The sequence below is a fragment of the Cryptomeria japonica genome, chromosome 10, assembly GCF_030272615.1.
Source record: "Cryptomeria japonica chromosome 10, Sugi_1.0, whole genome shotgun sequence".
Taxonomy (NCBI): Eukaryota; Viridiplantae; Streptophyta; class Pinopsida; order Cupressales; family Cupressaceae; genus Cryptomeria; species Cryptomeria japonica.
This window is the reverse complement of record NC_081414.1, coordinates 829690570-829704649: the sequence shown is the minus strand read 5'-3', so window position 1 is coordinate 829704649 and position 14080 is coordinate 829690570. Positions and strand designations below refer to the sequence as shown.

The 14080-nt window shown below is 35.0% G+C and overlaps 1 protein-coding gene across 2 annotated transcripts; it reads right to left on the bottom strand.

The window, feature by feature from the left end:
* Window positions 1-161: 161 nt before the first annotated feature.
* LOC131076897 (inactive protein kinase SELMODRAFT_444075) lies at window positions 162-13801 on the bottom strand. Of its 2 annotated transcripts, none has more exons than XM_058014242.2 (9): window positions 12392-13801; window positions 11215-11360; window positions 8584-8687; window positions 8293-8489; window positions 3505-4421; window positions 2315-2391; window positions 2066-2207; window positions 1824-1973; window positions 162-890 (listed from the first exon to the last, which is right to left on the bottom strand). In XM_058014242.2, exons 1-9 carry the CDS (start codon window positions 12699-12701, stop codon window positions 705-707), a joined length of 2229 nt encoding a protein of 742 aa, XP_057870225.2. In that variant the 5' UTR covers window positions 12702-13801; the 3' UTR covers window positions 162-704. The 2 variants fall into 2 exon arrangements, with proteins under 2 accessions (XP_057870225.2, XP_057870226.2); XM_058014243.2 differs by having other exon boundaries at window positions 12440-13800.
* Between the last annotated feature and the right edge of the window lie 279 nt (window positions 13802-14080).

Here is a 14080-nt window from a genome sequence, read left to right as displayed (position 1 = left end):
AAAAAATTAAATTAATTATATATTAAAAAAATTCTATAAAATACAATCAATAAATTTACATAGAAAATAAATTGTCAATGCTATTAATTATCTGATCTAATTTCATTTACAAATACCACAATCCTTTATTTTATTTTATTTTATACATGATATCCCCTCTCACTGCCCTATACAAAATTTTTGTAAGCAAAATTTTCTGTTATTTTGCCCCAAATTTTCATTATGTTTGGCTTAGATATCCATCCTCTTAATGTTCATCTTACAAATAGTTTCTTACATATATTTCTATTAATCATTGTTTTTCATCTTACCAAAAGTTGCAACCATACAATGAATAATAGTGCATTCTATTGATTTGGATCAGACAGTAACCTCCCTCCATTTTAATGTTCAGTCTCTCAATATATCCTCTATCAATGTTTAGTGTAAACTAAATACCCGAAAGACAAAATGTGACTGACAAAATTACCGAAACAGGAAAAACCTCCTTCTTAGTTGTGAAGAATTTTTTTGTAAAAATCAACTGAAGTACTGCAAAGAACTGCATGTCTACAGTCTGTTTTGAGACCTCATAAAACATGCTTCTCCTCCCTTAAAAGATTAGACTTAATGCCAACTTTTTGGCATAAAGAACCTTTTCAACACTATCAAGTATTTTGCCATCTCCATTATATTTTATTTAATCTTCCATTTCCTAGAACCATCTACAGCATTTCATAATAAGTGAAAGAGGATTTCTTCTTTGCATGAGATTTCCTCCCACTCTGCGAAGAACGCTCTTCAGCTGAAGGGGAGGTTTCTATCATTTGTATAAATGATTCACTACCACCCATTGTTGGAGAGTCTTCCTCCAATTGATTCATCATGCTGCCTTCTAGAATCTTTACCACCTGCATTTTGAAAGTTCCATCATTATCCTATAGCTTTTAATTTCTTATTCAATTGAATTCTGATAAAATAAAAGATAAGTATTACTATTTGGTGTTTATACAGTGCATAAATTTTTTAAAACATATTTTTATGTTAATATTAATTAATTTTGACGATTTAAAGAGTTATTGTGAGATTTTTATTGATAAAGGATAGAACTGAGTTTTTAAAAGGATCCAAAGTATTTTACAAAGAAAATAATAGATACGATAAAGAAACTCAACTCACATCAAAACATTTAAAGAAACACAAACAAAATAATTGTATATCAATCTAATAAATAATGCGTGTTAATATCAAATATATATTTTAATTATACAATAATTTAATATATTATTACGAAATTTTTAAAATTTTAAATTGCAAACAGAATGGTAATATAAAATAATATAACTCATTCAATTCAAAAGAATAAAAAGTAATATTTAGAAACCTATAATTCATAAGATTGAACTCAATTAATCTGTTTTAAAACAGTATTGTTGGTAAACATATTGTAACAGAAACCCAAAAAAATATTTTAAACCTACAAATGCATATGTTTGCACATATATGATAGAGAACAATCAATAATTTGTTAGGCAACAACTACTTTAAATAAGATGGTAATATAAAGCAGCCGTTATTGCTGAAAATGTTCCATGGTCAAATGCTTTTACAGTTTTATGACTGTTAACCTTTTACCTGTGCTGCATCCATTGATTTGAAATTCATATTTAATTATTTATGATTCTAAATTATGGACAGTGAAAAGATTTTAAGAAGCATACAAATTCAATTATATGGACTGACCAATTCATTCACATGGACAGGAAAAATCAAGCACTAATAAGAAACATAAATGAAAGTTCTGAGAAAAACAAGCTATATAGATTAAGATAATGGCACGTAACCTGATTCATTGTGGGTCGGGATGTAGGATCCTTGCGAAGGCAAAGGCCTGCTGCACGAACCATGCAATATAATTCATGGACGTCATGTGAATCCATGAGAAGAGGATCTATAAGCTCATGATATCTCCGATCATCCAACAAAGGGCGTGCCTATAAAGTAAATCGATCACTTAAGATGAGCATCATCTATATGTCAAATTTCATTCAGTTCAGAAGGAGATTGGAAGTGTTTTGGGTTATACCCATGCTAGAAGGCTCTGGCCAGGAAGTGTCCTATCAAGGGCTTTACGTCCTGTAATCAGCTCCAACAACACCATGCCAAAAGAGTAGACGTCCGTTTTTGTGGAAACCTTTCCACTCTCTGCATATTCTGGAGCCAAATATCTGGACATCAAGAGCACAAGGAAAAATTAAGTGTAATGAACATTTTCAGTTGATCTTCCTTTCTTCTAAGATGTGGGTCATAATTAAAAGCTATTTATCTAAGTTACCCAAAACTGCCAACAACTCTAGTCTCGTTGTCTGCTTCCAAAGGTTTCTGTGACCTGGCTAATCCAAAATCTCCAACCTGGTTCATCAACATTGTCAACGTCAAAATTTTAATGAAGCAATACACATTCAAAATGTAGACAAACAGTATTGCAGTAGTTGACCCATCTTTTTATCAAAACATTACTCTTATAACATGTATTTTTTATTTGATTTTCTTATAATAGACGCCCTTGTTAAGTTCTTTAAATATTGTCTGTTGGTGTTACATGGCACTAACATCTGCTGTTCAGCCTGCTGCTAGTAGGAAGAATGTGTTTTTCAGAGATGACAAACCAAATTAATCGTAAACTGACCATCACAGCCTCATCATAGAGTCGTAAGATTGGATACAAGGTTTACAGGGTATGACTTCCATAGTGATCATTTATGGACTTCGACGCTTGTGAGGCAAAAATTTAAATTGGATATACCTTGGGCTCAAAGTTCTGAGTAACAAAGATATTAATCTTGTGATTTGTGATTTCTAGATTAGATTATGTAAATTTTTTTTATCATCAAGAAGCCACAAGGTTTGTAATCATGGATTGTGGAAATCTGATGGTATTAACAAAGATATTGTTAAGTTAAGATCTAATAGGAGGTTTTAGGATTTATTTTAACAGAGTAGGGGTCTCATGAAGCAAAAACAAAGATGCTACAGGATAAAATAGAATCTTTTCCTTAAAAGACGGTAGCCCCTTCTTTTTAGTTCAGAAATTTAAGTGGATACGATTGGGGCTGAGCTTAAAAATAGGCCATCAGCTTAGGGTAAGGTCTTATGGAGGGGGGCTTCCTAAAAATAATTTCAGTGGGTGCTGCTGAGTTTTTTTAGGAATAGTGGTCCAGTGCAGTTTAGTTTAAAAATTTAAGTTCTAGAATTTAGGAAAGCTAATAGTCTCATGAAGAAAAATTAATAAATAAACATCATTTTCCTAAATTTAAAAACTTAAACTTTTAAGCTTAAATTACACCAATTTTTTTTTAATAAGATCGCCTACTTTAAAATAGACCAAAAAAATTGAGGAGCACCCACTCATTTTTTTAAAGGGATATCATAATGAACAATGCAACCATCTCCTCATACTGACACCATTTATGGATACTCGAACTTCCCCTAAAACAGGTCGTAAAGAGAGTTTTGTGGGCTTACCATAGGTTCAAAGTCGTGGGTAACAAGGATGTTATTAGGACGCATATCACGGTGAACAATACAACCTCCTCTGCATTCCTCATGCAAATATCTCAATCCTCTGGCCGTTCCCTCTGCAATTTTCTTCCTATACTTCCACTGCAATGGCGTTGCTTTGTTGGAAAGATGTTTATCAAGAGACCCATTGCAAACATACTCATACACAAGTAGGCGGTGGTTATCTTGAGAACAAAATCCCAGCAGAGTTACCAAATTCTTGTGTTGAGCATAGCTCAGAACTTCAACTTCAGACCTGAACTCTTTTTCTCCCTGTGAGCTTGCTTCTTTGTGTTGCTTAACTGCAATATGCTGTCCATCTTCCAGCCTACCTTTGTACACCAGCCCAAACCCACCTTCAGAAATGAAATTCTCACTGGAAAAATTATTGGTAGCTGCTTGAATTTCTGAATAATCAAATGACTTGAGTTCTCTGCCAATATTTGGAGACCTGTATTTGCATATCTCACACTCAGAAATTTTGTAACTGGAGCTAGAGCTTGGGACTTCTGTGTTTGTGATTTTCGGGTTTAATGAGTGCGAGAGTGAATCGACAGTTGACAATTCCCGGACTAGGTCTTGACCTGGAATTGCGGAGAGATTACTGCTTTCACTAGTTTCTGTGCTTCTCTCACTATTGAGTAGGTGTGATAGTGTAAATTGCACTGGTGAAACTTGATCAACATTTGTTGTAGCATCAGCTGCCTTATTGATGTCCAGTTTAGAATCGCTTTTCGATCTGAGAATTTGCATTGGATTATCAGCATTTGTATCCAATGCAATGTCTGGTACAGGAGATCCAGAAGGGCAACATAAATTATTCATCGATTTTGCTTTTGAAATCGTATCTTCAATCCTAACTGGTAGCTCGAATTGTACTTCTGTTAACCAAAAAAATAAAAATAAATTGATATTGAATAAGATTTAGACACTAAAAGAAGACGTACACTTACAAATCTAAAGTACTACATAGATTTTATTATCTAAAGAAAAAAAATGTATAATTGATGAAAGAGGAATGTATAATTGATTGTTCTTTGTTGGTCTGTTAGCCTTTCTTGGTTTGTAACTTTCGACTTAAATAAATTTTTTCTCTTTTTGATTTTAAAAATATCTAAAAAAGAGCCGTGAAGTGGGTGTTACTGATTTTCTCTTATTTTAGATATTTAATTTTGACTATATTGAGAAGTGGGTGTTACTGATTTTCTCTTATTTTAGATATTTAATTTTGACTATATTGAGATTCAGGGTATTCTCTTTGGGCTATTGTCTGCCCAGTAAATTTTCAAAAAACTTTAAAAAATGAGTTTCATAAAAAATTTAAATTATAGATCTTGATCATTTCCAAAACGAGATCCTAGTGCATATATTTAATAAAATGATTCAAAATGACATATAATGCAATTTTTTAACAAGAATGATTAGCCGACAATTAGACAAAGATTGGTCAATATTTTATACTTGTAAAGTTGTGATTTTCTGTTGCAGGAGCATTTGGGTAAAGTACCAGTCGGCAGTAATATTTTTTTTTTTTGGTTGATTTTAATAATTCAGTTGTCAGCAGTCTCCTAATTTATGCTCTGGATACACTGTCTACAGTCCTTAATTTATTCTCTTAAATAACCTAACTGCAGCGTCTTAATTTGTATCCTGAATTCATCCATCTCTAGTCTCTAAATTTATGCTAGAATCATTGCCAGATTTTTTCAAGAGCTAATTTTATATATATAAGCAGTTTTATGGAGGGAGAAAAAAGGGATTTTAAGCAGAAAAAAAGCAATATTATAGCAAAATAAAGGATCTAGAATTTGGGAAGGTAACCTAGATTCATTCTAGGTTAATCTGGGTTTTCCATTTTGTTGAAGAATCCATCTTTGACTTCAGATTAACAATATATTTAACAATTTGTGGCAAGTTTAGGCCAACTGTTTGATGAATTGCTTGAAGAAGAGTTCGGTGTTTTCCTGCTTTCTATATTGTGCTTGGAATAGTTTGGCATTCAAAAGAAATGTCACAACCTTCTCTATAATTTTTTTGTTGAGTTTGTAACTCATCGCAAGCTCTGTTTAAATATCTTTTAAATGAATAAGAAAGTAAGTCATATTATTTTAAAATGAATGTCAAGAATCTTAATCTGTTTTTAATAGTTATTGTTATGTTGCTTTAACTACAAGATAAAATTCTCACTAAAGAAAGACCCCAACCTTGACTGCATCGTTTTCTCTTTTGAAATAGTTTCAGAAAATTGGATGGTCGCTTTGTTAACTGTTGTCAAAAAAGTTTGCATCCTTATTGAGGTATCAACTCAACAACCTTGTGAAACATGGAAACAACCTTGAAGTGTGGGACCTTGCGCAAAGGGGTTAAATTTCCGGAGAAGGCCGACTTCCTTCTCAATCCAAGTGTACGTGTTGAACCAACTCAACGCTCCAAATTCTACTTTTAAACCTATCCTAACAACTTGTAGAGGAAAAGGGAAGAAGAAAATGTTAAAATGAAAGGAGGTGATGCACCTATTCTAACAGCTTGCAGAGGAAAAGGGAAGAAGGAAATGGTTAAATGAAAGGAGGTGATGCACCAAGATAAGAGACGTTTCTCTCCCCACCCATAAATGACACAAAGAATCAATTGAAATACCGAGGGGATGCACAAACTTCAGTTGCATTAATGACCCCAAACGCATGTATGGACGTTAGAATTTGCTGAATGTCAAAAGAGGAGAAGGTTTCCTACAAGTCACACCCAAAAACAAGTTAACGCAGCATATATGTGAGAGAAAGCCACAAAACATACACTTATAATGAAGGTAAGAAAACTTACACAACATGCATAAGTTGAAGAGGCAAGAATGATAATTTCAATTCATTCTTAGGTCAATGGCCAAACTTACAGTTGTAGAAATGCAAGAAAATATACAAATCTTCAAAAGAAGTGAAAGAGCAAAGAGTAGCTCAAGCCAGCAGGGAGAGAACCCTTTACAATGAGGCTTAACGGCTTATATATAGCAAACTGGTTGCAGAGGAGAGACCAATGGTCAAGAAGAGGAAGCCTTGACCCTGGTGTGCACAGAGGAATGTCGGTTAGGGAAGGCAAGGAGGTGCATAGACCTAACATGGTGTGAATGCAAGCAACCTGGCCATACCTTGGCAAGGCAATTCCAAGAAGAAAAGTACTTCTAGAAGGTGGATTGTTTGACATTCCAAAATCAGAGCATGCAATTCTAACATGAAGGTCATCAAGTAACCATAAATAAGCATGGCCCTGGACTCCACTTGATGGCAACCTTGCAATAACATTAAATGTGCCTTTGTAGCTCCATGAATGAAAGTAGACAAGCCGTAGGTGTTGGTGGAGCATTAAGAGCCTTGAGTGTTGATCATGTCATCTAGAAGTGTCGCAAGTCATCGGAAGTCAGACGTCGGGTCTTGTCGTAAGGGGAGAGGAGTCTTGGAACCTGGGGGTTTCAAGATTCTAGGGTCATGAGGAAAAGTCTTGGAACTTGAGGGTTCTAGGATTTCGGGGTCATGAGGAAAAGGCTTGGAACTTGGGGGTTCTGGGATTTCAGGGTCATTGAAGGAAAAGAATTGGAACCTTGGGGTTTTGGGATTCCGAGATCATGAGGGAAAGGCCAAGTTCCGGGGTCATGAGGAAAGGGCTTGGAACTTGGGGGTTCCGGGATTCCGGAGTCATGAAGGAAGATGCTTGGAACCTGGGGGTTCCGGGATTCTGGGGGTCATGAAGGAAGAGGCTTGGAACTTGGGGGTTATGGGATTCCGGGGTCATGAGGAAAAGGCTTGGAACCTAGTTCCTGACAAGACAACACTTAACACCTCATGACCATTGGCGTTGTCCTTGATCAACTAGGGCAACGTTGGTACATGGAACATATCTCTGATCTGTTCTCATTGATGGACCAAAGATGTCATAAAATGACAACACTGACCTAAGGCCATCTTAGAATGGGGAAGGTCAACCTTTTGCTTCAGGCTCACATATGGAGCTATAGCCTCACTGGTCTGTGTTGAGACAATCCATGAAAAAGATTTGAATGGCCTGCCTCCTTCAGCTAAGGTTCAGATTATACTGTACTTTGTCTGATCCCTAAATTATGCTCTTTCACAAAATTAGACTACATTCTGGTTATCCATAAGTTAGATTCTCTGCATATTTTTCCACCAAGTTAGACTGCATCCGTCGTCATCTCTTATTGTGTATGGGAGTTTTGTACTCAAGAGTGAAAGTATGGTAGAATCATCTTCTCTCTGTTCAACTGCTTCCTCTTGATATTGTTTCTTCATTCAGAGTCTAGGAGGCTATGAATGGTTAGTAAGAGTTCGAAGAGGAAAAACAAATGTTCACTTTAAAACATATGAATACTTTAAAAAAAAGGAGATTTTGAGCTGCAATTGAGAAGAAAGCTGAGAGTTTGGTTTTTGCTAATCGCCCTTTGAAATTTTCCATTGACCGCTTTCCACATAAGAAGGGGACCGAAAATTTAAGGTAGGATAGACCCTTTTACCTGCAATAGCTGCTAAATTTCTTAGCTATACTAAGTTTGATTAGATGCACTTGTACCCTTCATGGTCTCCTCGCCTTATAATTATTACCCAAGTTCTAGTACTTCAATCTTGTTTATACATTCTTTGATAAGTTTTACAATAATATTATCCATGTTAGCAGCACATATTAAGTAGCTAAAGCCCCCCTCCAAGGGACTACTACGTTAGATGTGGATGGTTTTGAGAGGAATACTTTGATCATCTTTGGCCGCATTAGTGTTGACAGGGGTTGTTAGATGAAATGAACTATAACTTAATTCTGGTAACATTTCATCGTATGTGAAAGATGCTTTGAATGGTCCGCGTAGCATCTCTATGGTGTTGTTCCGCTTCACCCGTAAAATATTGCATTTCAGTTTCTCCAAGAAATATTTCTTCTCCTTCATGTGCCTATTCAAATCCCACAGAATAGTCAGTGTTTCTGTATTTTCTGAGTGTCGTATTCACAATTTCAAGTGATCTCATAAGAATAAGCTTAATCTACCTGTCCAGTATTACAAGTGTGGGTTGAGGTTCACAAGCTTTGATGCCATCCACTGCTATAACTTTTGTTGAAGCCCCTGCCTTAACTTCTACCTGATATTGAATCTGTGACAAGACAATATTTTGAGTCTGTCATAGCAATACCTATTTTGTAGCAAACAAAAGTTAATCTTAGCTGGAATACATACTGAAGATATTATTCAGAAAAATTTCAGATACTATTCTATGCTCCACCTTCATCTTACATTTCCAAATATGTGATAAATGCCAAATAGATAAGTAGAAAACTGGAAAAAGTAACTCAAGCGAGCTGTATGACCTTGACCTGTATTGAATACTCCCGTCACTTCAAAGACTATATTTTCATGAATAGTCAAGGGGACCCATAAAGAGTATAGTCTCACCCCATAATAATGCTTCGAGATTGGCAGAGCTTTTGGCTCATTGTAATAAAACACAACATTACACTATTTTATTTAAAACTAAATTATTTCACCAGAAATTTCTACAAAAAAAATGGGATTCAATCTCCTACTAGATGTCAATTGAATTCACAGGCTTGCAGAAACAATATATACTGTAAGTTAGAGATGGATTCTATCCAAATAGCGACCTAATTGTAAATAGGTAGTTCTACCTGAAATAATGTACAATTTAACAGTTGAGTTGTAGGGGATGAGAAACCATATGATTTCTAAATATTGTAATCTTCCAAAGATGGAGTTGTGTCATGATAAAAGAAAGGATTATAAGATGAAGATAAACAGAGAAGCAAACAAAAGATCAGCAAAGGAAGCTACAAAAGTTAGAGTTTGAGGAAGAGGAATTGTGGTGGATATTAGAGAAGTATGAGACATACTATAAGAAAACGAATAAAAAATATTTGTAGCTAAGGCATTGAAAGGTTGTAACAAAGCAAAAAAGAATGGTAAAAAAATATTCATCTTGTGAGCCATAGTTGTTTTTAGAGAGGAAAGCTATAGAGTCTAGGATTTGTCAAGGAATACAACTATTAGAATATTAACTCCCTTGATGAGTTGGTAGAATTATTAGTGAATGGGAGGCCTTTAAATGTGATTTGTAAAGAGTTTAAGGAGGAGGTGTGTGAATGGAATAAAGGTGAAGAGGGTGAATGGGATGAAGATGTTGTAGGCTTATAGTCATGTTATGCTGAAGAAGGGGAAATTTTGAGGATTACAACGGGATAAGAGTAGAGTTTGAAGATTGTAATAAAGAGAAATGCAGCCTATCACAACAAATGGCCCAAGATGTTCTAGCAATGGAAGCAATACACATTAGAAATGTAGTTACATAGAGGTGGAGATCTTTTGGGATCCCTATATGTAATAAACACTTATTGGTTTTCGAGGATGTCGTAGACAAGTAGAGGTGGAAATCTTTTGGGAGCCCCATATGTAATAAACACTTATTGGTTTTCGAGGATGTCGTAGACAAGTAGTGATTGGAAGGATGTCTTGACAATCTCGTAATTGTTGAAAAGAGAGGAGGCCATCTCTTTTTCATAGAAGAAATGAGAATGATTGAAGAAAGGCATATACATTTGTTGTATAGAGGAAGAAGCATGTATAGGAATTTTTTTTTCCCTCGACTTTTTTAAAATTTTAAGGACAACTACTAGAAGTGGGTCTAAAGCACATACGAAGTTGGGAAAAGAGAAAGAGGACGTATTGGCAAAGGAGAACAATTTCTAATCCAACAAGAAGTTGGAAGCAAAGAAAGAAAAATGTGAAAAATTGATAAACTATCTAGTCTAGTGGAAGGGCATTTCAGAGCTTAGTTCTTTAGCTCAAAAAGATGATTCTACCATCTAACCCAAAATTCCTACCTAAATGTTTGATGTAATAGCATTTTGGAATAAATACACTTCAGCACTGAATTAGGAGTTGATTGAAGACTTTTCCCCATCGTGTTAGCATAGTGTTAGAAATAGGGGAAAATTGTTTTGACTAATTTTAATAGTTCTTTCTACCTTCTCAACATTTGTGGGATAGGAAAATAGATTTCATTTAATTAACTATTTCTAGATTTAGAAAGTCAAATTAGACTTCTTTTACTTGCTGGCCTTTGTTTTACTTTCTAGCCTTTTTATGTCTGTAAATAGGAATGCATGATGTGAAATGGGAGAGGGTTACAGTTTGTAAATATTCATTTTCCTGTTATAAATGGATATATGATCTGTGCCGTAACATTTCAGCTTCCTGCGTTGCTTTCTAATTTCTTATTACAGATTGCAGAATCAAGATTGAAGGATAGAGATAAACGAGGTTATGTATCATTTAGAGTGATGTGTAAAAGCTGGTTTCTTATTATTTTCCCTCAATTTATCTGTCATATCTAAGATAAGTCATTCGCTGTACTTCCTCTTGGTATGGGTTTGCTTCGATTCTTCAACTCTATCTTCTACTGAGTTTGATACAGTTTCTAGTCTAAAGTATAAATTTCTAAGTAAGAAAAAGATCGCTTTAGAGTTTGACTTGCAGGCTCAGAGAAATGTCTGCATCATTTGTGAATAGCTTGCTTTACTCTATTATAAACTAAGGGTGAATGCTTAAAGATAAGGAATTATTAATGCAACCAGCGCTCTGATGTATCAAAGTTAATTAAGGCATACCTGTTTCATTTCACATTGCCTTTGAATATTCATAAGTTCCTCGTTTCTATCAAACTCTTCCTTTTTCCTTTGTCTCTCTTCCTCGATCAGTACATTCATATTGTATCCTGTCTGTGAATTTGGATCTGCTCTTGTTTTACTCCCCACTGTAAAAGCAAGAGAACAAGATTTACGAAGCATATCCTCCACGTATGGTAGACATATTTGAGTTATTATTTTGACTTGGTAATATTTATCATTATTTCCCCTTACAATCAACGATAAGAATCAATTCTTGACAATAAAGATATGGATTGCCTTTGATGCTGGATCTTCCAAGTTAAAATCAAATTTTTGAAAGAAATGACGGGACTCTATTAATATACGTAATCTAAATAGGCAAATGGGGTCTGAGGATTGTGATTCAGTAGTAGATCCTAGAATTTTATTCTTGATAGCATAGGTTCCCTGGTGGGACTCGTCAAGATGGCACCTAATCACAAGTAACCATAACAAAAGCATATGTAAGTGGCACTGCAAAGGTACAGCTAACTTGGAATAGACAAAAGGAGCCCTTCATTTTCCTAAACTATCAACTTGAAGAACATGTCTCATAGACAGAGTATGTAAATGCCATCTGAAGAAATGATGAGTTTGAAGATACCTAGTGAATTTGTACTAGGGATTAACTATAGTTTTGGGCCGTCTTCTCAACACCCAAAGTTGTTGAGCAGGCGGGGAATTGATGAAGCTAGTAAGAGTGTCTATGGTCAGATCTCTTTTGTGTGCATGCAGTTCCACTCCATGTAGAAGAGTTTTTGTTCAAGAGTTCCCGTTGACTTTAATTGAGTTTGTAGCAGTAGGGTAAGCAGTGGATCTCTGGACCATCCAGCAGTATGTTCATCACCAAAGGAAGAGTCATCCGAGGAAAATTATTAGACTTGGGGCATAATGGTCTAAGAAATAACTGTAGGAATGCTTTAATCTGCATTAGTGAAAGCATGTTATCTGTAACAACAATGTTCCCAATTTCATATAAAAAAGACACTACTTGAGATTTTAACTGTGCACTGATAAATTTTACAATAAGATGTACAAAAACAACTCTAAATCAGAAATTCATGTAAAAAGTGGAATGGAACATGAGATAATAAGTTTTTCCTCAACAATTTAGAAGAATGAAGGATATTATTCTTACATAATGGTCGACTAGAAGTACCCAATATTTTCGTAAAATTATACATACTAGGAGTGTTAATCTGCTGAAGGACCCCGAGGAATATGAATTTATCCCCGGGTTTTAATTGAAGTTTCTCTAACACCCATTTCAATACGCCCAAAGTAATCTCCTTTGATGCATCCACTATTGCCACCACAATCTGATGTCCGTCCTCATTTACCACACTCCTCTGTTGCTCCAAAGTAAGACTTGCATTAGTCTGGTCAGATACATTGCTACTACTACTACGACTACTATTACTACTGCCACCAATGCTAGTGTAATCCATGTTATCAACCAAAGAAGAACTGGTAGCAATCAAATCAAAAGGGCAAACAGGAATTCTAGCCGGAGAACTTTTCAGAAGAATTAGATAATTTTTTAGAAGTATGTATTTCCCTAGATAGCTTCAAAACTATATACCCAGCAGAACTATAGGCCAGTTCAATCAAATCAAAAGGGCAAACAGGAATCCTAGCCTGAGAAATTTTTAGAAGAATTAGATGATTTCATTAGAAATATGTATTTCCCTAGATAGCTTCAAAACTGTATACCCAGCAGAACTATAGGCCAGTCCAATAAATGGGTATTTTATCATACTATCCAATCTATTAGAGGACATATAAAATAGCATTCTTCTCACAACTAAGAGATACCCAGAACGCAGTATACTGAACATGTGAAATAGGAATGCCTAAATTTATTTCCAAAAACACGCAAAACACAGAATATGATACAATCTGTTGAAGAAAATTGTTCATCTTTCTGAAACATATATATAGACCATCTAGACCAGCAGAAAAAATGTGGATGAATGACATTGGTGCAGAGTATGGAGCTGATTCATGAATGGTATCAAGAAGAACTTTGTGCGCATATTCGGTTCCCTTGCCCACCCAGACCTACCAATTCTTTTCTCAGTTTGTGAATTTCACAGTTATATTCATCAGAATATCCTAACAGTCCGTGGCTTATGTTTGTGTCGTCTTGTATTTGAACCCATCAAATTTGTTCAATTTATAATTAAATTTTTCAACATTTTCATTTGAATTTCAAAATAATAGAGGCCCTGATCCTATTCAAAAGCACTGTTTTGAAAGCTACCATGCTGCTGCCGTCCATAGACGGCATTTGGATTTAGCCTTGAAATTATCGCCTTTCTTCTTATAAATAGTATTCTTATTGGACCAGCGTTTTATTTGTTTTTCTTCAAGACTAACCGTTACACTTTATGCCGTAAATTCTATTGGCTCATAACCTGGAGATCCATATTATCGCCCACACTGGATGTTTTCCCTGATGGGTAGTATCATTTCTTTCTGTATGCGTTGTGGACAATCAGGCTTTCTTTGTCGAAATCCAATTATATGGGATTTTGGGATCTAAATTTGGTGGCAAGGAGACAAATTTGAAAAAAAGAATTCTAGTCAATGATTGGAATGCTGTGAAACCTAAGTTTCATTTAAATAAAATATTTATTTTCATCATGGTCATCATGCATGTATCTAATTTTTAAATAAATATCCATCATTTATTGGGAGTATCATGGTTAATGTGATAGAATGTAGGTCATGGGTTTAAATCTGAGATAGATATGTAAAATGGATGTTTATGGTGATAGGAACAATAGTATGGATCTTAGGGAGATGAGATAGACATGCATGTAAG